Raw genomic sequence first — 25,061 nt, 5'->3', positions numbered from 1 at the left:
CACATACACACTCTCTCTTCCCCTCAGCGCTGTAATCACAAATAGATTCCCTGGCTCAGCTGCGTCGCTCTGGGTGTATAAAGGACTTGGCTAAGAGTGCGGCCGCTCACTTGCTGTCACTTGCAAAACAAGCTCCTCTACCAGGGAGACACAGGAGAACCAGCATGTCCGACCAGTCGGCCTTTGACACAAATGTATGGACCCTGACTCGGTTCGTCATAGAGACCGGGCGCCAGGCCAAGGGGGCGACGGGTGAGCTGACCCAACTCATCAACGCCATGCTGACGGCCATCAAAGCCATTTCCTCTGCTGTGCGCAAGGCAGGCCTGGCCCATCTGTGAGTGCTCACGTAGTGGACTTGATGTGTATGATACAACGGGAGAGATATGTAGGAATCTTTTTTTATAATATACCATGATGTAAAGATGCTGTATTGACTTGTATTGCTTGCATTCAAAGAGGTCAGAGGTCAGCAGCAGCACAGCCAAAGTTTGTTTTTATGGAGCAAGAATGATTCATCTACCCTGAGGTTGTGTTCATATGTTTAGATATGAACTTATATTTGTGCTATAGATTCAACCCCAACAAGAGATATAACAAAAAAAGCCTGCAACATTTTTGATTAAAAATAGCACAACAGCCACTTCATTGTACAGGGAATTGACATTGGAGAGTTGCCAGTTTCCAAACAAATACAAGTATTTGTTATGTGTACGGTCACCTGATTGTATGAATAATTGTTTATATTAGGACCACCATGACTTTACAACAGCCCAGCATGGAGCTACTAAACATCTTTTGAGTTTTGACGACAAATGAAGGCCACAAAAGTCCTACAGGAAAGGGACGGAAAAGTGAGGGATATTTAGGTGAAACATTTGGCTAAATGCTACACGCTGTACCTTTAACAGGAGAGTTAGCGGTTTACTAAGTCAGCACTATGCATCATTACCTGTACAACCACAACTGAACTATCCCTTCAGTGTGTAGCTACAATAACATAGTTGGTTGTTAGTTCAATGGCTGCAACAGTAGATGATCTTCTGTTCTGGGTTAGATGTAAAGTCTCCTGGTCCATATTTGACTCAGGCTCAGATGAATCTCTTCCTGATATTAAAAGTCCCATATGAAGGAGAATTACTGGCACTAGACTCGGGATTAATGGATGAGTTCATCAAAGATCAAAGGTCATAGTCTGACTGGTTTGTCTGCGTGTGCAGACAGGGCCTGGCGGGCTCTGTGAACGTGACAGGGGACGATGTGAAGAAGCTGGACGTGCTGTCCAACGACCTGGTCATCAACATGCTGCAGGCCTCTTACAGCACGTGCTGCATGGTTTCTGAGGAGAACGAGGGACTCATCATCACTCCCAAGGACAAGAGGGTGAGACGAGAACACCAGCCGATGACGACGGAGTCTGGGTCGTTTCTGGTTTCTGGGTAGCTCGCGATTTCTCTTCAGACAAACATTAAAACTGTTACTTCTTGTGTCCACTTGGTGTCGCCATAGTGTGACTTTCTGTGGCTGTTGCAGGAACACAATCAGAGTATCTTTCTCTAAATGAATGAAGGAATCATTACACTAAGCAACTTATGAGCATAGGTTTGGTAGTGTATTATGCTGTATTATGACATGTTTCTAGGCCATGAGACATTTGATTAAATACAATATTCATGACCATAAACTTCAGACATAGAGTTGCTTTTACTGGATGTATATTTAGAATATTTACTGTGCCTGCAGAGTTGACATAATCCTTTAACAAATGGATTCATTTGACCCTGAGAACAAAATAAATAATGATAAACAAGTATCAGAAAACCTGCAAATGTTGTTCACTGGTAGTCAATTTAATTTTGTTCAGACAATAGGTTTAAACTTATACTTTTATATAAGACTATTATAATTTGAGACAGCTACATATAAAGGACAATACAATACATGTGGGATAATGCAGGTTAAAGACGTCATTTTTAAAATATCTCGCAGTAGAAAGTTTTTATATTGTGCTTTTTTTCTTATTTTTAACCAACTCTCGAAACACAAGACTCATCCCAGTCGCATGCACACGTCCACACACAGACTGACTCAAAAACTAACAAAACTAGCTCCTTGGTTTGTTTTTATCTCTTGTCACAGGGGAAGTACGTGGTCTGCTTTGACCCTCTGGACGGCTCCAGTAACATCGACTGCTTGGCTTCTATCGGCACCATATTTGCCATTTACAAACGGGTGAGTTTGACCTCAGCAGAGACTCTCACACGTTCACAAGCTCCACAGAATATTCTTCTAATCTCCCTTTGGTATCAGAAAAAAATAATATTAAGGATATTAAGTGTTAGAAATAATCTTTTGTTGTTGTGTATGTAACTTGAGTCGCTCGGGTGTTGTTCAACAAACATTTAAGGAGGGTTTCGCGGTTGCATAGGGCCACGGTTCTCAAACTGTGGTGCTACACGAGTTTCCTCTGGTAGTACTTGGAGAAAAATCAGAAATACTGTTCTACTGTATATATACCAGGGTATGTGATCAGAGTAGGGTGGAGTGCATAGAAAATGAAACAAATAACAAGAAAACATCTTAGTCTAACTTCACCATACGAGTGTGTGAAGTATGTGTGAGGAAGAGGAGGATGAGAGAGCAAATGATCTCATTGGAAATAAATCTGTCTCACTGTATTTTAACGTCAGTGATAATGTTACTTCAAGAGTTCAATATAACATATATACTGTATATATAGAAAGTTTGAGATCCACTGGACTAGGGTGAGCGTATACAATCACAGTGTTGGTGTGTTTATAGAGTGAATACACAGCTGCAGTTACACTCAGCAGCCACCAGAGAGCGATAATGTCCAGTTTATCCAGGTTAAATTTATTAAACTGCAGCCACAGATAAATCTAACCATTTTTAGATAAACAGTATGTGTGGTTGGTGTAGAAACAGGAAGCGAAGCTACATGATTGATCGATTTTGATTGATTTATTACATGTCAACCTAAATCAGTTTATAAGCCACAAATAAGTGCAGTTGCAGTTTCACTTTCCAATATTTCATTGCATTTTCCTTCATTAGACGTTACAGATTGTTTGACATATTTTTCAGTGTTGTAATGTAACAAAGTACAAATACTTTGTTACTGTACTGTACTGTATCTGTTCTTTACTTTGTTATTTATATTTCTAGCAACTTTTACTTTTATTCCTCTACATTTCCTTTAACTGTCTTGTTACAACCAAATAAAACCAGAAGAATAGTGGTAATGGTCTGTATTTAAAAACTAGCTTTTTCTATAGACGAGCAGAGGCAGGAATTGAACCCACAAACCTTCCAGTTGAAAGACAACTAGCCTTACTGGCTCAATCCTTACTCCTTACTTTTTTGTACTAAAACTTAAGTACATTTTATATCAGAAAATTACTTTTGATACTACATACAGTATACTTTAAGACTTTTACTAAAGTAATATGATAAAACGTGTATTCATCTTCTACCTAAGTCATTTTCGGGTAAATGACTTTAAAGTACTTTATATAAGACTGATTATTTTACAGCTCAGCCATAAATGTAGACCCACACGCACATTTTGTCTTGACACCAGATTTGATTTTTCTGTTCTGTGTTATTTCTGTGTTATTTCTTCTCCGGGGTCACTCAGACATCAGATGGGGAGCCCACAGAGAAAGACGCCCTGCAGCAGGGCAACAACATCGTCTGTGCCGGCTACGCCCTCTACGGCAGCGCCACCCTGGTGGCTCTCAGCACTGGAGCTGGCCTCAACTTCTTCATGCTGGACCCTGTGAGTTGTTAAGACTCTAAGAGTCTATTCAAATGTCTCAGTTTGTACATATCAACATCAATCTGTGATGGTGAAGTGACTCTCGGACAGTCGCTGTTGTCTCCACCTTTGTCTCAATCATTGTCATTTATGGTTTCAATAACTGCTTCACTGAGAGAAAACATGTATCGTATGTATATTACATCTGCAAACAAATAAATCTTTTTCATGTGCATCAAATTAAACTCACCTTAAATAAATGATATCATGTAATACAAAGGTGTAAATGATAAAATAATCTAATGAGCCTGTTTTACATGTAACCTGCTGAGCAACATCGATAAATATAAATTACCTAAAAGACCTAAAGAAACAAAGAGCAATAAACAATAAAAACAGGTAAAAAATAAATAAAATAAAGGTCTCATACAGGGTCGAAAGCCAAAGAGCTGATTTCACTCATATTTTCCTCAAATCAAATCTGAATTAAGTTTAAATGCTGAGCTCATTCAAAAGTACAAACCGATAGTGACACATAAATGTTGTCTTTATTTTTCTGTTAGGGTATCGGTGAGTTCATCCTCACTGAGAGGAACGTGAAGATCAAACAGAAGGGAAAGATCTACAGTATGAATGAAGGCTACGCCAAATACTTCCACCGCTCCATCAACGAGTACCTGAAGCACAAGAAATACCCAGAGGTGAGAGGAACACAAATTAACTCAATACGAACACAAACGTCTGCTAGGTTTTACATAACATTACATACATAAAACTGTGACATTAATCTGTTGGAGTTTCACGTCTGTGGTTTGGGACATGTTCAACTAAAAACACTACAGTAGAAACACACTTGAGTCTCTCTGAGATTCCTGTGCTCAGTCAGACAGGAGTTCACACACCAGTGGCCTCTCACACTCATGTGAGCCCTGACGAAGCCTCCGCTCCTGGGTTGACTGGGTTTGCATGAGGACTTCTGCAGCACTAACAAGCTGTTTAACGGCTAAAATGTCCATGTTCATTTACAATGGTGCAAAGATACTGCAGATGGAAATTAGCCTTGTGCTATAATCTGACATATACATACAGTGGTGAACAAATTTATAAGACCACCTCCTAAAAGCCACAGATGCTCTAAATTAACAGCATTTTTTATGTTGCTGTAATGGTTAATACAGTGTTTAGAAGCTCTTTCACCAAAATGACATTTTGTAATGCTAAAATATAATTAGGGTTTGAGCACAAGTTATTCCTATACCTGAGGGTGAGACAGAAATAGTAGCACTGCATGTGTGGCTGCTGTTAATGGTACTGCAACACTGTTCAAATAACTATTTGTATTTATTTGTAACTCTACAATGTGCTTTCCATAGTAGAAAAATAAAGCCTTTTAGCGTAAAATGGTAAAGACAGAATTAAAAGATAAAATGAAAAGCCAGATGAAAAAATAGTAAAAATACATCTGTAGTTAAAAGAAGGCATTTTAAAGCAAATTAGTCTAATGTTCAGTGGCATATTTTTATGCAATAGCCATATTTAGTGTTAGTGGCTAGAAGTAAGGAAGTTGTGAGATGGGGGCAAGTAGCAGCATCACCATCCACTGTAGCATTCCCTGCTTTAGAGTCCAATTTATTATATTCCCTTTAAAACCTTGTACAAATCCATAAAGGGGTTTAAGTTTTCTGGTTAAGATCAACCGAACACTTAGAGCAGTGTCAAAATGTGCCAAGTCTACAGTAACAGAACAGTGCAATTTGTTTTAAAAGAATTCCACATCTTTAAGTTCAAAGCACTAACTTGTCAGAATGACACTCATCACAGAAAAAATACAAGTCAACCATAAAGTTAAGAACAAAAGTTTTACTTGATATAAAGAAGGCAATAAATACAACTTTTCAATGCCTAACATTACAGGCTGAAAGTAGCAGTGTCTGTGCACCATCACCATCTAGTGATGTGATTTACACTACAAACCTAGAGGAAGATAAATGCATATCATGACAAGCCGAGTCACAAAATCAGATGGATCCTTGTCTGATTTTGGAAACTGCACAGCCATGGTATGCCACTCAGTCAGGATCCGTGGCCAGATTTCCTCACACACAGAGAAGAAGGGGAAGGACGAAATGCCTTACCATGTTACGAGTCGACTCAATTTACCTCGTTCTCTGTTGTGTGAAGAAGACCCAGCTCATAAAATCTTGACTGATTTAAAAATTGAGCAATTAAATAACTTAAACATTAATGCTGTTGGGTCATGCTGAAAGTAGCACTGTCTATATTTTAGTGTGGTGATGCATCAGATGGGAGACAGAGGGGGTTAAAGTCCATTTAACCATGTCCTGTTGGGCAGAGTGACGTAGCAGCCACTGAGGCATGTGCACAGTTTGGCAAGGTCCAACATCTAACAAAAAAATAAAAAAATAAATAAGAGTCAGCATACTTTAGGATTAAGTAAATATGGATTACACATATTGAGTACCATCTGAAAGAACGTACCTGACGACATCCCGTGGAAAAGGTCGGTTCATCTTGGGCGTAGTCCTCGTCATATAAGGGTCCTTGGGCGAAGTCCTCGTCGTAGAAGGGTCGATTCATCTTGGGCGAAGTCCTCGTCGTAGAACGATCGGTTCATCTTGGGCTAGGTCATCACCGCAGCCATCCAGGACGGGACTTCTCCAGGTCGTGGTGTCCAACATGGAGTCCTCTGATCCAGGAATGTGCTGCAGCCTTCATCTCTTTAAAACACGGAAGAATTTGATAAGTCACAAGACGAAAAAAAAAAGAAGTAAACAAATGACAAATCTTCAGGTAGCTCACCTGGTCAAGGGTGACAGGTCCTCACATCCAGTCAGAGCTCACCGATGGATGCCCTCCCTAACCTATACCTGCCTTTCCTGTCCTACACTGACAGTTACAAGCAATCTTTGCCAGCCATTTGGGATGATGCTAACCCCAACGTCTTGGTTGGCTGCATGAAAAACTGTAAATCTCACAGTTGCCCAGACAAACGTTCCTTCTGATTCTGTAGCCTCGCCACAAAAAGGTCCTCTGCTGAAACCCTCATTTTGCTAAGCATGAAATCAATTCCACTTTCCTGTCCTCAGATCTCATTTTCTCTTCCCGCAGCCTTTCAACAGCCATTGCTGCCGTAACATCTGCAAGAGGCAGCAGTTTCACAATTCAGAGCTTCTCGTGTGTTTGGAAAGACGTGGCACCAGAGTATAAACAAAGCAGACACCTGAAAATGCTTGACCACAATTTAAACAAATGCTTCACCATCTACAAGTGATGTGATGTGATTTAAACTAAAAACCTGTCCATTCCAATCCTTTGTTTCGGAGGAAGATACATGCATATCACGACAGGACGAGTCACAAAATCAGATGGATCCTTGTCTGATTTTGGAAACTGCACAGCCATGGTATGCCACTCAGTCAGGATCCGTGGCCAGATATTCTCACACACAGAGAAGAAGGGGAAGGACGAAATGCCTTACCATGTTAGTCGACTCAATTTACCTCGTTCTCTGTTGTGTGAAGAAGACAGAGCTCATAAAATCTTGACTGATTTAAAAATTGAGCAATTAAATAACTCAAACATCGATGCTGTTGGGTCATGCAGAGAGCTTGCGATCTTTTGCATGGTTTCCCAAACATTTAGAGGTCAGGTTACTGACCCCAACAATGTCAAACTCAATGATTTTGTGTCCTAAACTGATGAAGCATTTGGGTAAATTAGGTCGAGCATTTAAAAGGTGTTTACATTGTTAGTAGTCTAATGACACTTCTTACCCAACACATGAAGACGCAGTGAATCAGGATACGGCTACCTTTAGCAGATGCAACAGCAGCAGTGGGTGGTGGAAGGCTGCAGGAAGAAAAAAATTGATATGGAGACAAGTTGGAGGAATCATTTAATGCATAGCTCAACAAGAGTTAAAGCGGAGAGAAACTTTAGGGCAAGTCTACAAAAATCAGGAGGAACTTCGCCAACACATCTAAGAGATAGCAGTTTCTCATGCAACCAACCAAGACATTGGGATTAAGCATCTTCCTAATGACTCTACAAGCTGAAATTTGAAAGAAAGTCATGGGTAATAAGACTACAGACACTTGTTCGCTGAAATAGCTAGTGTATGGTGAGGTGTTAACCCTATGCTCCATCAAAAATCCCACTTTGGGCAAGCCATAATGTCCTATCATATCAACCAGCTGCCAGTTTCGCAAATAAGAGGCAAAAGACCACTTGTGTTTACACGTTTACATGATCACCGTTAAACACAAAGCTCCAGACACCAAGTCAATCCAAGAAACAAATCAAATAACGAAAAATAAATTAAAAAGCTGCAGCTGCTCACTCCTGCTCCAAGAGGGTACTTGCACAACAGTCTTTAACATTAAGCCAAATTCTAGAGAAAGAAAGATAAAAAGTTTGAACATTTGGCGCAACTTTCACTTAAATAATCCGAGTTGTCTCTCTGCCAGGTTTGTGTCCTCCTAAAGAAAAGAAACGCGCTCTAATCCTGCAACCTACAATCTAATTTTTAAAAAGAAACTATGCAGGATAGCCCTGCATCCCTAAGGCGAGTAACGCATCGTTATGCAGGGGAAGATAAAAATCGCCCTGCTGGGAGGCCTCCCATCGCAAACAGACTATGAACACAAAAAGGTTCAACTCCTTTAGAAGGAAAAAAACTTGGCAGAGTGAGACAAGTCAGCATTAATATTGAATGCGATTTCAGTTAGCGACTACAAAGGCTGATGGCAGTGCGTAAAGTTTAAGACTTAAATGGATATCAAAAGTGTGCCAACAAATGCCAGATTTAAAAGTAAATCATAACATTATCCATGGGCTGAATAACACCTACAATCTAATATGACTAGTTTAGCTTCAAATTCAAATCAGGAACCAGTTATCTTATCAAAGCAATTACCAGTTGAGAATAAAGGAAGACCTGGTCTAGCTCATCATAATCAATCACTACATTTTTACAGCACTTTGAAAGAACTTTTAACAAGCTAGAGTAAACTGATGCATTTACTACATGATTCATCAGCTTCCACGTTTGTCAACAGTCCAAGTTGCAACTATACCTGAGATTCAAGACCAAAATTAAATGTTTAAATTAAAGCCATTTCAAAATAAGGTACCAGAATACCCTGCAGAAATCAGACGCCTCAAGACTAATCAACTTTAAAATCATCCACTTAAGTTGAGACTAAAAATGTGACTAAATCCGACACACAGGACAGACGGACTGACACCAGACTCACAAGACAGACAGACAGAAAGACACACAGGACAGACAGAACAGCGAGAGAGACAGTGACACATGCCATGACGGCAGTCTTGGCATGCGTCAGTGTGTAAATAAAGGCCTTTGCACTCAGTAACGCAAAACAAAAAAATGTGATTATTGTAATGCCATTGTGTCAGGCATTGTAAATGTTTAGATGCAAATTAACTTTATAAATTGAGTGGACACGATTTACCCACAAAGATCATGTGGCAAAGGCCTTTAATACTTACCTGAAAGGTAAAGATTTTACCTGTTTCAGAAAGAATTTGAATTTGCTTGTTGTCTAATTAGTGTGCATCTTGTCAGTCTTGCAGCATAAATTTTGTTCACCTTTCTGGTGCAGTAAAGTCAATTGGAGTGTTAGTCTTGGTCCAAAGGTCAGTCCAAGTCAGTCATCACTCACTCACACACACACACTCTACCAGAACAAATTGGTAGGAAAAACAGATCAGAAATGATAGACTGGCCTAAACACCAAGACCAAGTACAGTCATGACACAGTGGCCATGAAGAATAAAGATTCAGGTCAGAGCAGGTATAGTAATGGCACGGCGGCCCAGCAAGAAAGGAAAAACTGCACTTAACATTTGAAATTTTAAACTAAACTAAAACGCAATCTAATTAAGATGGACATGCAGGGATGTCGGTGCTCCTCTTGACTGATGCTAGAAGGAAAGTACAGGTTAGTTCACTTACTGTGCATGGATACGGAAGGCACCCATGTTTGCCTATGTAAAATGACTATACGCGCAAAGCCACACATACAATGACACAAGTATGTCATGAAGGCACGGGCACAGTTAGCGATCATGGCCTACTTGCATTAAGGCACGTATGGCAATATAAAGGCAATGGCATGGCTGCCATCCAAAGCCAGGTACTGTATTTGTAGATCACCAGGATCTATTTTAACGTTCTAGGGTTAACAGTAGATTAATGGCCACGATAGAAAAGAGATAAAAAAAAACAAAGGCACAGCGGCCAAGAAGTCTAAGCCTTGTGACAGAACGTACAAGGCACAACATTAATTTTATTCCTACCATCTAACTTTAACTATACACCAACATCCATTTAAACCTCATTTAAGATCTGGTCCTCCAACATCACTATTTTAGTGCTAAAGAAAACAGTTCAAGTTGATTTTTTTTTTCCTTTTAGACGTGAGGAAAGGCACAAGATTCAGGACAGATCGACACGGCGGCCGGAAGAGCGATGGCCCGAGGCCTGCGTATTAGTTGGAAAGAAAAAGTGGTTAAGAGCAGAGTGGCAAGGCAAGAAAACGCCTCCATTAAGAGGCGTGTTTTTACCTTTGCATGTGAGTTAGTTAGCTGTGGGCAGCTAGACTAGCAAGTCAGTTGCCGACACCTAAGTACCTTCACTTTGAAAAATATACAACACACAAGTTTTCTTTTGTTTATTCCCCTACTCTGCAAACCCTACCACACATGGAGGCCAAGAGAGTAGCCCCCGGAGAGGAAATACAAAAATATGGACTCACCCTTTGTAGACAGACCTAAAAAGGAAATGTTAGTGCATTATAACTTATCAAGCATCTAAACCCTTCAAGACACCATATCTACTGTAATGTGAACTGCTGAACATAATCATATTCTCAGACCATCTTAACCATTCAATCCAGGCATCTCAGTCACACACAACCCATTATTTCAGAGAGAATTTCAAACACTCCATTGGTCACCTCATTCTTTCAAATCACTCGCTCAGCAGTTCCACAAAAATATAACCAACGAGGACCAGATTTACATCTTACAAATTCAGACCACTCAATAAAGTGGACAGGAACATATAAAACCAACCTGTGGCAAATGCTCCATGTACAACCCTAAGCTATTTGACAGACGGAAAGCAGGAGAATAAAAAGAACGTGGCCATGATGGACAATGCAGAGAGATGTAGGCACAGCAGCCAAGAAAGAGTGGGGACACGGCAGCCACCCAGAATTAAATCATGACACCTACTATTTGACAATCTTCATGAAGATCAATCTGGGGGGAAAAAACAAACAAACAAAAAATGTTTGAGTCCAGTCTCCAGCCTTGACAATGTTCAAGTTCATACAGTTACAGGTGTAAAATAACTAGGTAAGGTGTTCTACAATGTGTTTGTATGAGGTACAGACTAGGGATGTAACGATATGAAAATTTCATATCACGGTTATTGTGACCAAAATTATCACGGTTATCAATATTATCACGGTATTGTTAGATGTGTTCAAAAAGTACTGAACACACACTGAAATCTTTTAACAAAGTTTTATTTTAAAAAATATATTTTATATTATATGATTATCATTATTATTATTATTATTAATAATTATCATCTGACTGACTGACGCGCGCGCGCACACACACACACACACAGGTCCTCACTCTGTCGGATAATAATTAAGTAGCAGCGGTCGTACACAGCATGAAAATAAAATAAAAAACACAGAAACAAACATATTTTGCTCTGCTACGGTACGTGTCGTCTGCACACACTACTCGCTTTCGCTGATAGCGCCCAATAACATGTATTTTTACAGGAGTAACGTTAGGTAACACTTAACTTAGGTTTCCTTTATTGAGAAAATAGGAACGTTTTACAGACAAACCATGACATTTCCCACTATTCCGAAATCCCGTTTTTGTTGACTTACTTTACACTCGCTGAAACGTTGTGGGTGGTGGTCACGGAAGTGTTACCCCCCTTCGTGGTGTTTTTTTTGTCTTCAATTATTTTACCGTCAACATCATTTAAAAATGCAAAATATGCCCAGACTTCTGATCTTGTTTTTTTACTGGGGGCGAGTGCCGTTCAGGTGCCGCTGCTTCTTCAGGAAATGAGCAGTATCACTGAGTTTTTCGGTCATCAGATTGTAATCAATCACGGTTTTAACGATAATTAAAATTTGAAACTGTAGTACTAACCGTCGGGAATTTTACTGTGGTTTATCGTCATACCGGTAATCGTTACATCCCTAGTACAGACATGGTTCACCCAGCCTGAGATATAAAGACTCACAGTGAAAACATTGCTGCCAGCACAAATTCTATACTAACAGTGAAACAAAGAAATTAACATAATCACAAGTGATGTAGAATAAAGTTGATTAAGATTTAAGGAATGCCTATAAGTTCAAGGATAGAAATGTCAGTACCTCATACAGCCACACTTTAAAAACACAAACAACTTATATTATACATGTGTGATTAAATTAATGATATATTGCCATCAGTTAAATACATTATGAAAATTAGCTATAACATTTTCAATGTAGTAAATTATCTCTAAAGGTGTCACTCACCTTTTTTTGACAGCCTCAGGCTTTTGTATATGGCGGGTCCGACCAGGTCTCCGTGAGCAGGAAGCAGGTTGTTCCTTTAAAAGAAAAAGTTTGTATTTTAATGACTACATTAAAAGTTAAGAATTATAAAAGACATGTACAGTCCCTGACAAAAGTCTTGTCGCCTGGGTACAAGTTGACCTTAAGTGCCCCTTAAATATATGTCTAATCAATTTTTTTTTACAAGAAATGGCTAATTTTAATCCCAACAGTTTTTGAAGTTATGTTTTGGTGCCAAATGAAACTTCTGAAAAGCATTCTAACGTTCACAGCTTGGTAAAGCCCACTGATTTAGTTTTTGCAAAGACAAAAGTCTTGTCGCCTTGTCATATGATGCACCCAATCCTAGATTACAGCCTCTCCTGTGATCAATAATTGATCAATCAATTAGCGGGTGTGTATAAAAAGAACCCCATCACACCAGACATTCACTTCAACTGCAACTTGACCTCTGACAACATGCCTAAGATTCACCCTGAGACCAAAGCGTTGATTATCAAGAGGCTGAAGACCAGATCCACTGCTGAGGTGGCTGACAACTTCAATGTGTCTCAGCATCAAATACAAAGTGTAAGAAAAAGATTAGAAAAGACTGGAGATGTTTTTGACAAGCCCAGGTCCGGCAGACCCTGCAAGACAACTGCTCGAAAATCCAAGGCCAGCCCCTTTTCCACTGCAGCAGAGCTTCACCAGGCCTGGTCACCTCAAGTCCCCATGTCAACCAGAACAGTTCGTAGAATTCTGTCTCGAAATGGCCTCTGTGCTCAGAAACCATCACTTAACAAAAGGCAATTAAAAAAATGTGTGGCATTTGCCAAGGCCCACAGCCTGCTAAAAGGATGGACGCTGGAAAAGTGGCAGAAGGTGGATTTCTCAGATGAATCTTCGGTTGAATTACATCACAGCCGCCGCAAATATTGCAGGAGAACTACTGGAGCCCGCATAGATCCGAGATTCACCCAGAAAACAGTTAAGTTTGGTGGTGGAAAAATCATGGTCTGGGGTTACATCCAGTAAAGGGGTGTGTGAGAGATTTGCAGGGTGGAAGGCAATATCAATAGCCTAAAATTTCAAGAAGTATTAGCTACCTCTTACATTCCCAAACATAAAAGAAAAAATTTTGCAGCAGGATGGTCCCCCATCGCATACTTCCACCTCTACGTCAAAGTTCCTCAAGGCGATGAAGATCAAGGTGCTCCAGGACTGGCCAGCCCAGTCACCAGACATGAACATCATTGAGCATGTCTGGGGTAGAATGAAAGAGGAAGCATGGAAGACAATACCAAAGAATCTTGATGAACTCTGGGAGGCATGTAAGACTGCTTTCTTTGCTATTCCTGATGACTTGCATGAATCATTATCGAACCGCATGGATGCAGTCCTGCAAGCTCATGGAAGTCATACAAGATATTAAATATGGATCTCACAGCACCACTGCTTAATTTGCTGATGTTATGCAGCATATTTTTGTATTTGAAGTAAATTACTTGTTCAATTTTCACATTACTCTCTGTAGGCGACAAAACTTTTGTCTTACCAAAATCTGACCTTTCTGTGTTCATTAAATGATCAATCTTTCTTCAGTGAAGCAAATTTATTTTAGTATATTGAACATGATTTGGGAGGGTTTTAGCTTTCATATGAGCCATTTCTAAAACCAATGGATTAATTTAAAGGTAGGTTATGAGCTGTTTTTTCTACAAAATGGATAAGTGACAAGACTTTTGTCAGGGACTGTATAACCCTTAATCGTTTTTTTAACATTTAACAAACAAATAAGTCTTTCCAGTAAAAAACGCAATAGTAATGACCTTGAGTGGAACAGTGAGTTAACAGCTGATCAGACCGAACTGTTCTGATCAACTGTGAAGATACCGTTGGCACGCGCGGTGTTACCGTGGGCCACGTTCTTTTTTTTGGATAGCACTCGGCTTACGCTGGGTAGCTAACATCAACAATACCTCGCAAAACAAGGATGGCTAGCAAAAAGGAGAAGGACAAGGAGGCACAATACGTAACCTCGGAGCAAGTTCGCAAACTGCTGGAAGAGCAAAAAACGCATTTCAAGGAAATGCTGGATAAACAACAGATTGCCTTCACAGCCTGTTTGCGTACGTTTGTTGACAATACAAATGCACGTATGGACAATCTGCTCAAAGAACTAAACAAAGTAAGAATCATCTTACAATTTACCCAAAGAGAAGTTGACGAGCTTAAAACATCTAGGGCTCAAACGTTAATACATAAACCGGCTGAATCCATGCTTATCATTGATGCTAAAGCAGATGAAATCAGAAGAGAAAGTGACAGCGCTCCTAAAAGGATAAATTACATCTGGACCCTAACACTATGGGTATAGAGAAGGTGCAACGCATCGGCAAAGAAGTCCAGAGGGGAAACCTCGCCCTCGGCCACTTCTGGTGAAATTCCTTAGGATCAAAGACAGAGACATTGTCATGCATAATGCCAAAAACCTCAAGGGAACCGACTACTTCATAAATTAGGATTATCCAGAATCAGTGCGTCAGAAGAGGAGGGAGTTGAACCCCAAACTTAAAGCAGCAAGACAACGGGGCGATATTGCCTACTTGAGGTACGATAAACTCATCACTCAACAAGCTCCAAAGCTACAAACTGTGTTAAGAAGTTTTAAGATTGTACATTTAAATATATGCAGCTTACAGAACAAAGTACATGAAATTGAGGACTTATTGCATTCTAATGGTATTGGTATTTGTGCATTATCTGAAACCCACCTTGATGACACAATAGCAACTAAAGCACTAAGTATTGAGGGCTACAGCCTACACAGAAAGGACTGATCAAAATATGGAGGTGGTGTGGCTATTTATGCCCAAAACAATATCTCAGTAAAATTAAAATCTGATTGGATGAATAATGAGCTAGAAGTAATATGGCTTCAAGCTAATGCTCCATATTCAAAACCTTTCCTTATGGGGTGCTGCTATAGACATTGGCATTATGCTGGATATGTGACACAAATATGGAAATCGTATCTGTTAGTGATCTAAACATTGATTGGGTCAATGAAAAATGCCCTCTTAAAAGAAAACTTGCTATCCCACTAGACTGAGTACTAATTATATGGGCAGTAACACATCAACGCGTATCGATCATATTTATGTTTCAGAGCCCAATGTCTTCACAAAAGCTGTGTCCATACCTACAGGATGTAGTGATCATAACATTGTGGCCATTGCCAAGAATGTAAGTGTTCCCAAAGCACATCCCAAAGTTATCCATAAAAGGTGCTATAAAAACTTTTCAGAAACTAAACTGGAGTGATGTTTTATCATTGTTTTTAAACACTATCCAGCCTGCTTTTAATGAACATGCACCAATTAGGAAGTGGACTAGCAGGTCTCAAAGAGCTCCATGGCTTGACAATAAATTAAAGGAGCTTATGAAAGTAAGGGACCAAGCTAAAACGGTTGCTCACAAAAGTGGTTGTGGTAATGATTAACAAAAATAATGCAAACTAAGAAATCTTGCAACTAAACTTAATTTTAAGAAGAAACAGTACTATGCACTACAACTACAGAAAAAGAAAAACAATGACAAAAGGCTATGGGGCGTGTTGAACAATATTATGGGAAGAAATAAATACTCACAGCCTACTTTCCTTGATTGTGATGGCATTTTCATTACTAAGCATATGAATATAGCAAATAACATGCATACATTTTTTGGGCACAAAGTGGAAAGGTTGAGGAATACAGTTTTAAACGGATCAGAGCTCAATGATCTGCCTCCAACAATACATGAAAGATAAACCTTGTCAGTTTAACTAGCATGAGCTGAAAATAGAGATGGTCACAAAGCTAATTCGAGCAATAGCGATAGAACAGGTGACAGAAGCTAAATTACTTCACAGCAAACTGTCTTGGTCCACACAAGTAGAGGCCACAGTGAAGAAGATGGGTAAGGCCTTGGCTGTGGTTCGAAGATGCAGAAATTATATTACACCAGACCTGACAAAAGTAATTATAAATAGTTTTTTAATTATATCACAATGAACTACTGCCAGTTGATTTGGGCTACTGCCAAAAAGAAATATTTCAACAACTTATGCAGAACAAAGCAGCATGATTAGCTCTGCACTGCCCATACAGAACTAGTGTGGAAATTATGTAAATTATATTACAGCAGAATCCCAAATTTATATATGAGCAATTTAAACAAAATCTAGAGTCACATGGATATACAACAAGACAGGCAACTGCAGGTTGATTTCTCATGCCAAGTTTCAAAACCATTTTTTATCAACAAACTGTGACCTTTAGAGCAATGAAAGAATGGAATAAATTGTCAGTAACGTTAATTAACACAAAACAAGCATTGGCATTTAAGAAACAAATAAAGATGCCTTTGGGGGGATTGTACTTGAGCTGCAAAATAACATAATACATGTCAAAACTATGTCAATGTTAGCTTCTATGCTTGTGTAGAATGTATTTATGTTGAATGATGATTTGCTGTTTGTAATTATGGAATGTTGTGAATACTGTGATGTAACTATCTTCAGATATGAAACAAAATGAACTGAAGGACTTTGTTTGAACAAAGATATTTACAGTATATAATGTAATGTCTGTAATTTAAATTGATCTTAACTGTTTTGTTTTTAAAAGAAGGACCCCAGGAAGATTACCTAGCCCATGGGTACAGCTAATGGTGATGCTAATAAATAAACAAAATAAACATAGCACAGCAGCGATTTTAACTTGTTTTTAGTAAGGCTAATTTTGAGCAAATAATTAAGCTAAGAGTTAGCCAAAATTGAGCTATATAATTATTAGTATGCGATATAAATTAAGTATATAAAAATAAAATGAAGCACAGCTCAAGCAAAAGCTGAAATTAAGCAAATAACTAAGGCTAATTAAACATTAAGGGAGAATTGAGCGGACAATGAGCAGTGCTAAATTTGAGCATATAATTCGGCAAACAGAATCACCATTAAGATAACTGGGCAAAAGTTAGTCACCATTCTGGACGGGCCACCAATCTGGACCAGGTCGAACACGCCATCCTCGAGCGCCATGCTGCGTTTTCATACAGGAGTTGATGCACGCGACCATCTTTTCGGCGTCTGACGTCACGCCGCCGTAGTTTTCTTTTTTTTCCTCTTCTTTTTTTAAAGTTCCTTCGTTCTTCGTTCTTGTGGTTTTAGCCGCGGTTAGTGTATTGCCGCCACAAGTTCCCTCCTCTCGGAACAGTTTCAGTGTTTTTTCGCGTTTTTGTATTCGTTTTTTCTTTCCACGGCTCGTGCAGCTTCTCTTCAAAGTAACATCACGGAGCTGTTGACTGGATGAAGATTAAATAAGAAGAGGAGGAGGAAGCAATCAGCGGTCATCAGCTGATTGAAGAACACCTGCGTGAAGTCGAGCAGGTGTGTTCAGTCTCCGCTTTATGCTTCTTCTTCTTCTTTTCTGAGGGTTCATGGCGGTTGGAAAACAACGATTTGGTGGATTAGCGCCACCATCTGGCATGGAGTGTGGATCGAAATGTTGATCTAACTGAACTATTACTTAAAAGTAAAAAAATAAGACAAATAATAATTATATATATACAGATATACATACTACAAAACACACAAAAAACCCTGTATATGCATACATATACATACACCTATTTATACACATGCACAACTAACCAACACATCCTATATCCTCCCAATCAACTTTTTAATCATTACTTCTCTCTCCCTTTGGTATTTCTGACATTGTATTATAACATGATGAATGGATTCCTCCTGCCCACAGTGATCACATCTGTCTGTATTGTGTTTATTGATGAGAAATAATGTGTTGTTCAATCCTGTATGTATGATCCTCGATATTATATTATATAAAAACAGAAAAGCATTTCTTGATTAAGATGTGAAATTATGGTTAATATATGTTTACTTGCATTCCTGAGCAAAATAAATAGTTCCAGTGGTTGAAAGCCCAGTGACTCGGCTCAAATTTGGGTATAAAAAGGTGAATTCAGTTTGCTATTTGGCAAATAAACAATAAAATAGTTTAAAGAAGTTTTTGACAGCTTGTCTAATGAATGTAAACACTGCACTGTACTGTCCCTATTTCCAAATAAATTAAATTAATTTAAAGATATCAAGTGGAAATGAAGTCCATCCATCATGCCATTAACAGTGACAGTGAGATCAGGAACTGATAATACGTCCATTCATCCGTCTTCTACCACTTTTATCCTCCACACAAGGGTCACAGGGGTCGCCAGTGCCAATCCCAGCTGACATAGGGTGAAAGGCAGGGTACACACTGGACTGGTCACCAGTCCATCACAGCTGATAATACGTTTTTTCAATGGGAATTTAAAATATATATAATATATAGTACTGCAGAGAACTCAGAATAGCTTAATTAATGGAGCAAATGGATTACATTTAAAGACATTTGAGTTTTGGGTGCATCTATCGATAAGCAGGATGGAACAGACAGGCTGTCCTGACCATGTGACGTGTTGATCTGGACAGACAGGATGAAGACAGTCAGCTCAGTCAGCTGAACTGCAGGATGGTGACACACACGCACTCGCTGCAGGAAATACGCTGTTTTTTTTTTAAGGAAACCTCTGTCGTCCACACATGCACACTCAGCACTTCACAAAAACCAGCCAAGTGTGTGTTTGACCTGCAGAATCCTGTCTGTCTCAGTGATGAGATTACTACCGTTTGAGCTTTTAAACTTAGTTCAATGAATAAATGACGTAATATTATCATTATATGACTCCAGAACAACCTAAAAGGACTCATGTACACATACAGTACAAGCCTCACTAAGAATAATATCATATAATGTAATATAACAAATAATTGTGAAATCTGTTCATCTTAACTTGACAAACTTCACAAAAAGATGATTATTAAAAACATAATTAAAACATGAATCATGAGAAATGTTAATACACAAAGTTGAAAAATATGAATGAATCTAATTGTTTATTTACGTTTTTGCAAAGTCAGTGTCAAACCTAATAGTCTTTGCTTTAGTGGGTTCTTTTGTGTGTCCACTAAAGTCAAGAGATGCTGCAGAACTTTCGGCGTCTTGCAAACATTTTGACAGGAATATTGTGCCACAGTTTATCTCTTTATAAAAGATGTCTACATATCAGTCAAAAAAGCAGTTGTCATCATGGCCCAGCACAATACATCATGTAGGATTGTCATGTCATGTCAAAGTAACCACAGAGTGACTCACTGTCACACTTTCATGGGGTTATGAAATATAACCTGAGCTGGATTAAAAATGCTGTAAAAACCCAAAGAGGAAGTTTAAAGACAGTTTACTGGTATCCTCCTTTTATATATATATATGTATATATACTGTATATATAGTTCAGCATTATTCCCCGCCGTTCTTCTTTTAAAAAAAAAGAAAAAGCAGGTGCTCATTTCGTGCCGTCACAGGTTCCAGTGGTGATTTCAAGTTTCAACTCTGAGGAAATTTTCTTTAGAAGTCATTTTTATCAAGTATGACTTCCTGGAAACACCCGTGTCTATAAACCTGTTTCTGATTCTCAACAGTCGTGTGGTGTAAGATCTTTTAATGTTTACTGTATGTGTTAGAGGCGTTTGCAAAATATGTCAAATATAGAGTATTACTGTTTGTGTTGAACATCCGACACATGTTTAACACAGAAGCAACAGTGTGTGTGTGTGTGTGTGTGTGTGTGTGTACCTGGTATTCCTTATGTTGTGAGGACCTAAATCTGCTTACACAGTCACAGTATGGGGGACTTGTCTTCCTTATGGGGACAAAAATCAAGTCCCCATAATGTGAATGACTACATTTTAAGGTGAAGGCGTGTTTTTAAAGGTAGGCTAAGGTCAGGGTTAGGCTGTGGTAATTATGGTTAAGGTCAGAGTAAGTCTCCAGGAAGTGAATGTAAGTCAATATTTTTTGGGGGACAAAAAGGACATAAATGATAAGATTTCTTGTATTAACACAGACTTTTTTTTAGAAACAATAGTCATCATGGAGACTGTCCAAATGAATGCAAGTCAGTGCAGTGTCCTCATAAGAATAGCTGTCTTTTTGTTATGCAGGAGGGTCTGCTTGCAGGACACACAAACACACAAACACACACGCACACTCACACCCCTCCCTGTGTCCCTGTGATGAATGAGGTATGACTCAGCAAGCACATGACTCTTTATCACGTTTCTCTGTCTGAACACGATGAACACGTGTCTCACTTCACTGTAGCTCCTCTCACATTCTCTGTGTCTTTTCCATGGAGTGACATAAACGACACATAAGATAAGATAAAATGTTCATAAGTACGTTTCATACTTTGAACCAACTCGTCATCGTCAATCTATTTACAGCCTGTTATTGTAGGTGTGTGTGTATATATATACGTATTTGTACTGTATGTCCCAGCAGCTGTTGATGGACTTTGACCTGTTTGTTGTTTGCTGTTCAGCAAATCTGCTGGAGCTGCAACTCTGATTTGAGTCTCGTGCCTGGTCTGCATTAACATTACCCTATAAAAAACATACCATATCACCCACTATGAACTGTATGTTTCTAAAATAAAAAGAAATAGAAATAAATACTGAAACAAATCATCTATATATGCAAACTATATTTCCTCTCTTTTTTCAGGTTTTTCTGGCAAGAATTTTTTTTCTTCTTCTAGAAGAATATTAACTGAACTGTATTCCATACTAGTATTCAGTATATCGCTTTAGGACCTTTTTCACATAAACAGTAACAAGTAACAGCAGCATCTGTCAGTCTAAAAGAATGAGTAAAACAAATATCACTACCTATGATCTGTGCATGATGTGAAAAAAACAGTATACTGCATGTGCAATATTTTGGCACCTGGTTCTGTGGAAAAAACAAACAAAAAGAACCCTCAAATTTAAATCTAACACCAGACAACAAAACCTGTGCCCAAATGAAACATAGTCTATATCTGGAGAGGAATGGGATTTAAATAGTGTACAAATGTGAAATGTTTCATGAACCATCGCCACCACAGGATAAAACTGATAAAACCACTGATGAAAACCTTGTTTTCCTCTGCTGCAGGATGGAAGTGCTCCCTATGGATCCCGCTATGTGGGGTCAATGGTCTCAGATGTTCACCGCACCATCGCCTATGGAGGGATCTTCATGTACCCCGCCAACGAGAAGAGCCCAAAGGGGAAGGTAACGGCCACACTGAAGCACCACCACTGTAAGGTTGTTAGATGAACACCAACGCCAACGTTTAAAAGCTCTTTCTTTGACTGTAAATATCTGACCCCACGGTCCACAGTGCAGGTTTTGAGAAAAGCCGTGAACTTACACAGCTCTCCATAGATGAAGGGGTTTATTACTGTGACACACAGTACAGTGAGTTGAGCAGATGTGTAACCTGAGGTGAGAGTTGTTTTTCTCGTCTGGTGATAAATAAAGCTCAGACACTGTCGAGGCTGGAAACAAAAGATAAACCACAACCTTTGACCCTTTTTCCCTCCCGACAGCTGAGCATGTGGTCTACAGGTGTTTCATCACTAATATGTTATCAACTTATAAAGCAAAAATACTATTTTAATATGAGCTTGTGGTGAACATGAGTGGATTAACTGCTTTATTGGTGGTTATACTGTATATTATATTACATCACAGTGTTTGCTCAAGGTCTTCATCTGCTACCATTTTATCCTCCACATGAGGGTCACGGGGGGGGGGGCGCTGATGCTAATCCCAGCTGACATAGGGGTCACTCTGGACAGGTCACCAGTCCATCACAGGACACACTCTCACGCCTATGGTCAATTTAGAGTGTGCAATTTACTTAATCCCTAAATCTGTATGTTTTTGGACTGTGGGAGGAAACAGGAGAACCCGGAGACAACCCACACACACACACACACACACACACAGGGAGAACATCCTATTAAATGATTTAGGAAAGAATGAAAATGCAACAAACATACACTTACAGTATTGGGAAAAAATTAATAAAACGAGAAAAATGAGAAATATGAACTCTATTGTTTCATCAGGATTTGATGGTTGATGGTTCAGGACAGATGGTGTCAAAACTTGTCCTATGAGAGAGATTGTGATTGGTGAATATAGTCTATATATATATATCTAAAAAAAGTGATGTGTAATTAGCACCAGCTGCACACCGAACTATCTTAGATTATCTGGACAAATAATTTGTACACATGTTATCAAGAAAACCCCAAAGTACTTTCACTTTTCAGACAAATGTGGCTGCCCATGGTTTTTAAACAAATGTCAGTCTGGGAAATGAAACTGTGAAATGACCTGAGAGAATATTTCGGTAAACAGCACAAGTCACATTCTTCGTCAGAGACAGTACATCTGTGAAACTTTACTGACTTCCGTGTCTTTATTTGTGTTCACATCCTGAAGCTGAAGCACAAGCATGGTATTTAATGTTATTTAATTATTATTTGACCATCTACAGTGTGCCATATAGCATGTTGTTGTCAAGTTAAAGGGATAGTTCGGGTTTTCAAAGTGTGGCGACACATTATCAGCACGTGACGCTCTAACATGGCCGCCAACAGGAACCAATTGAAAATCCATGCTTGCTTGAAGGTCCAGGACATGGGGTCTCAGACTCTATGTGGGGAAATTACCGTAAAATCATACCACAATATTCCATCACGATAGGGCAATAACCATAGTCATGATGATATTTCATAGAGTTTTGTTTGTCATGAAGGAAAAAATGCACATTTATTATGCAAATTGAAATAAAGGTGAAATAACATATGGACCACTGTAATACAAACACTAAACATGCTCATATATATATATATCATTTTACCCTAAATAGATTTAAAGGTACAAAAAAAATTGCTCACTGTTCATGACAATAGCTAACAATCATATTTAGTATCTATATTTTGACGCAGAGGAAGTTGTGGACCATTTCTCATTATAACTTGATATTTAAAGACAGGCCGCATAAAATCGAGTGGGGGGGCCACATATGGTCCGCAGGCCACAAGTGTTACACCTCTGGTCTTGGATATCTTACATTTATACAGAACTTATATCAGTATATTCCTTTTTCATTCATTATTATTATTATTAAGTACATTTACGTCACAGTTTGAGCTTTAAAAAACAAAAACTCTCGTCCCTGTAGCTGAGGCTTCTGTACGAGTGCAACCCCGTCGCCTTCCTCATCGAGCAGGCGGGAGGCCTCGCCACCACCGGCACCCAGAGGATACTGGACGTCCAGCCTGAAGCGCTGCACCAGCGGGTGCCCTTCGTGGTCGGCTCCCCTGATGACGTCAACGAGTACCTGTCGTTTGTCAAGAAGTTCACTTAAGGCTGAGAAAAGCTTTGATGAAGACCAGATCTCCAACAATGAGTGTCTGTGCTGTTCATGGCTCTGTGGTGTGCGACGTTACAAGTCGTCCAATCTTAATCATTGTATATATATTAGAATGCAAATCATTCAGGAGGATCAGTAATAAAGTTATAGTGACTATTCTATATATATATATTCTATATATCAGCCATTGTTGTTCAAATCCTTAACCTGACACTATTATTAACCCTGGTTGTTTTGAGCAATACGTCTATTTGTTAATCTGACCTTCAGATGTTGTGTCACCTTCAATTTCTCAGCTTATGTCAACAGCTCAGGTCCCAGCCCGAAATCCTTTCCACCTACCCGTGACCTGACCAGTCGTGGCGTCTGTTACAAGACTGACAAACTTTGTTTTTGTCTCTGTTGTCTCTGTAGCAACATCAGTAGAAACAGTTGAATTACAGTTTACAAAAATGTAAACGATAGCCTGGCGTTGGATCATACGGATGAAGGGGAGACATTAGAGCCGCATTGTTAGATCAAAACATTTGGGAGATATTGTAGTATGATGAAGTGGAATGACTGATAATGTGAACGCCTGTAGCAATAACAGAAATATTATCTTCATATTATCAAACAATTGCATGTCTTTACTAAACCCTGCACTTGCTTGTGTAGCCATTTTTGATTGTTTGACAATGAATCGTGCAGCCCTAGTAGTTATGTTTACTTTTATATGAAAATGTTTGTGAGTGAGCGTGAAGATTTTCCACTTGTCGTCCAAATAAAAAGAATAAAAACATCCAGGTTCTGTCAACACTTCCTTTTTTCAGCTGAATGTCTTAAACAGTACGTATAAGAAAATATAATTTCATTGTTTAAACTGAGACAGAACGTTGTCTACAGTATCTTGTTCCTGTTCATCTTCCTCTTTTGGTCTGGTTTCCGTGAGGCCACATGTGACAGGTTTCATTTCATTAAAATAGAGGTTTGGGTTTATCTTTTGTTGAATTGGGATAAAGAAATTGAAAAGTGAAGAGTACAGAAGTGAAATGCTTTCACGAAACAAACTTTTATGGTTGGCTGATTTGATGATTATGATGGGATTTAAGTTTAAGTAGTGTTGGAATTCAGTGAGATTATAAGAAACTCAAAAAAAAAAACTGAAATTATGATTTTCATCTATTATTATTAATCCGTGTGAGACTGTCAATTTTAAAAAAAAGGACATATTAAAAATACTTCAGCTTCCTACAGTAAAACCCAAACTTTAATCTACTATTACAACTAGC

At 38.9% G+C, this 25,061-nt stretch overlaps 1 protein-coding gene across 1 annotated transcript; it reads left to right on the top strand.

Moving 5' to 3' along the window:
• The first annotated feature begins 81 nt into the window (after window positions 1-81).
• On the top strand, window positions 82-24,571 carry fbp2 (fructose-1,6-bisphosphatase 2). Its single transcript, XM_044027180.1, has 7 exons — window positions 82-337; window positions 1,221-1,383; window positions 2,140-2,232; window positions 3,659-3,799; window positions 4,342-4,479; window positions 21,513-21,632; window positions 23,599-24,571. The coding sequence occupies exons 1-7, from the start codon at window positions 165-167 to the stop codon at window positions 23,782-23,784; spliced, it is 1,014 nt and encodes a 337-aa protein (XP_043883115.1). The 5' UTR covers window positions 82-164; the 3' UTR covers window positions 23,785-24,571.
• The last annotated feature ends 490 nt before the right edge of the window (window positions 24,572-25,061 follow it).

Source organism: Solea senegalensis, linkage group LG5 (genome assembly GCF_019176455.1).
Source record: "Solea senegalensis isolate Sse05_10M linkage group LG5, IFAPA_SoseM_1, whole genome shotgun sequence".
NCBI lineage: Eukaryota > Metazoa > Chordata > Actinopteri > Pleuronectiformes > Soleidae > Solea > Solea senegalensis.
The sequence above is the reverse complement of the archived record's forward strand: the minus strand, read 5'-3'. Positions and strand labels throughout refer to the sequence as shown.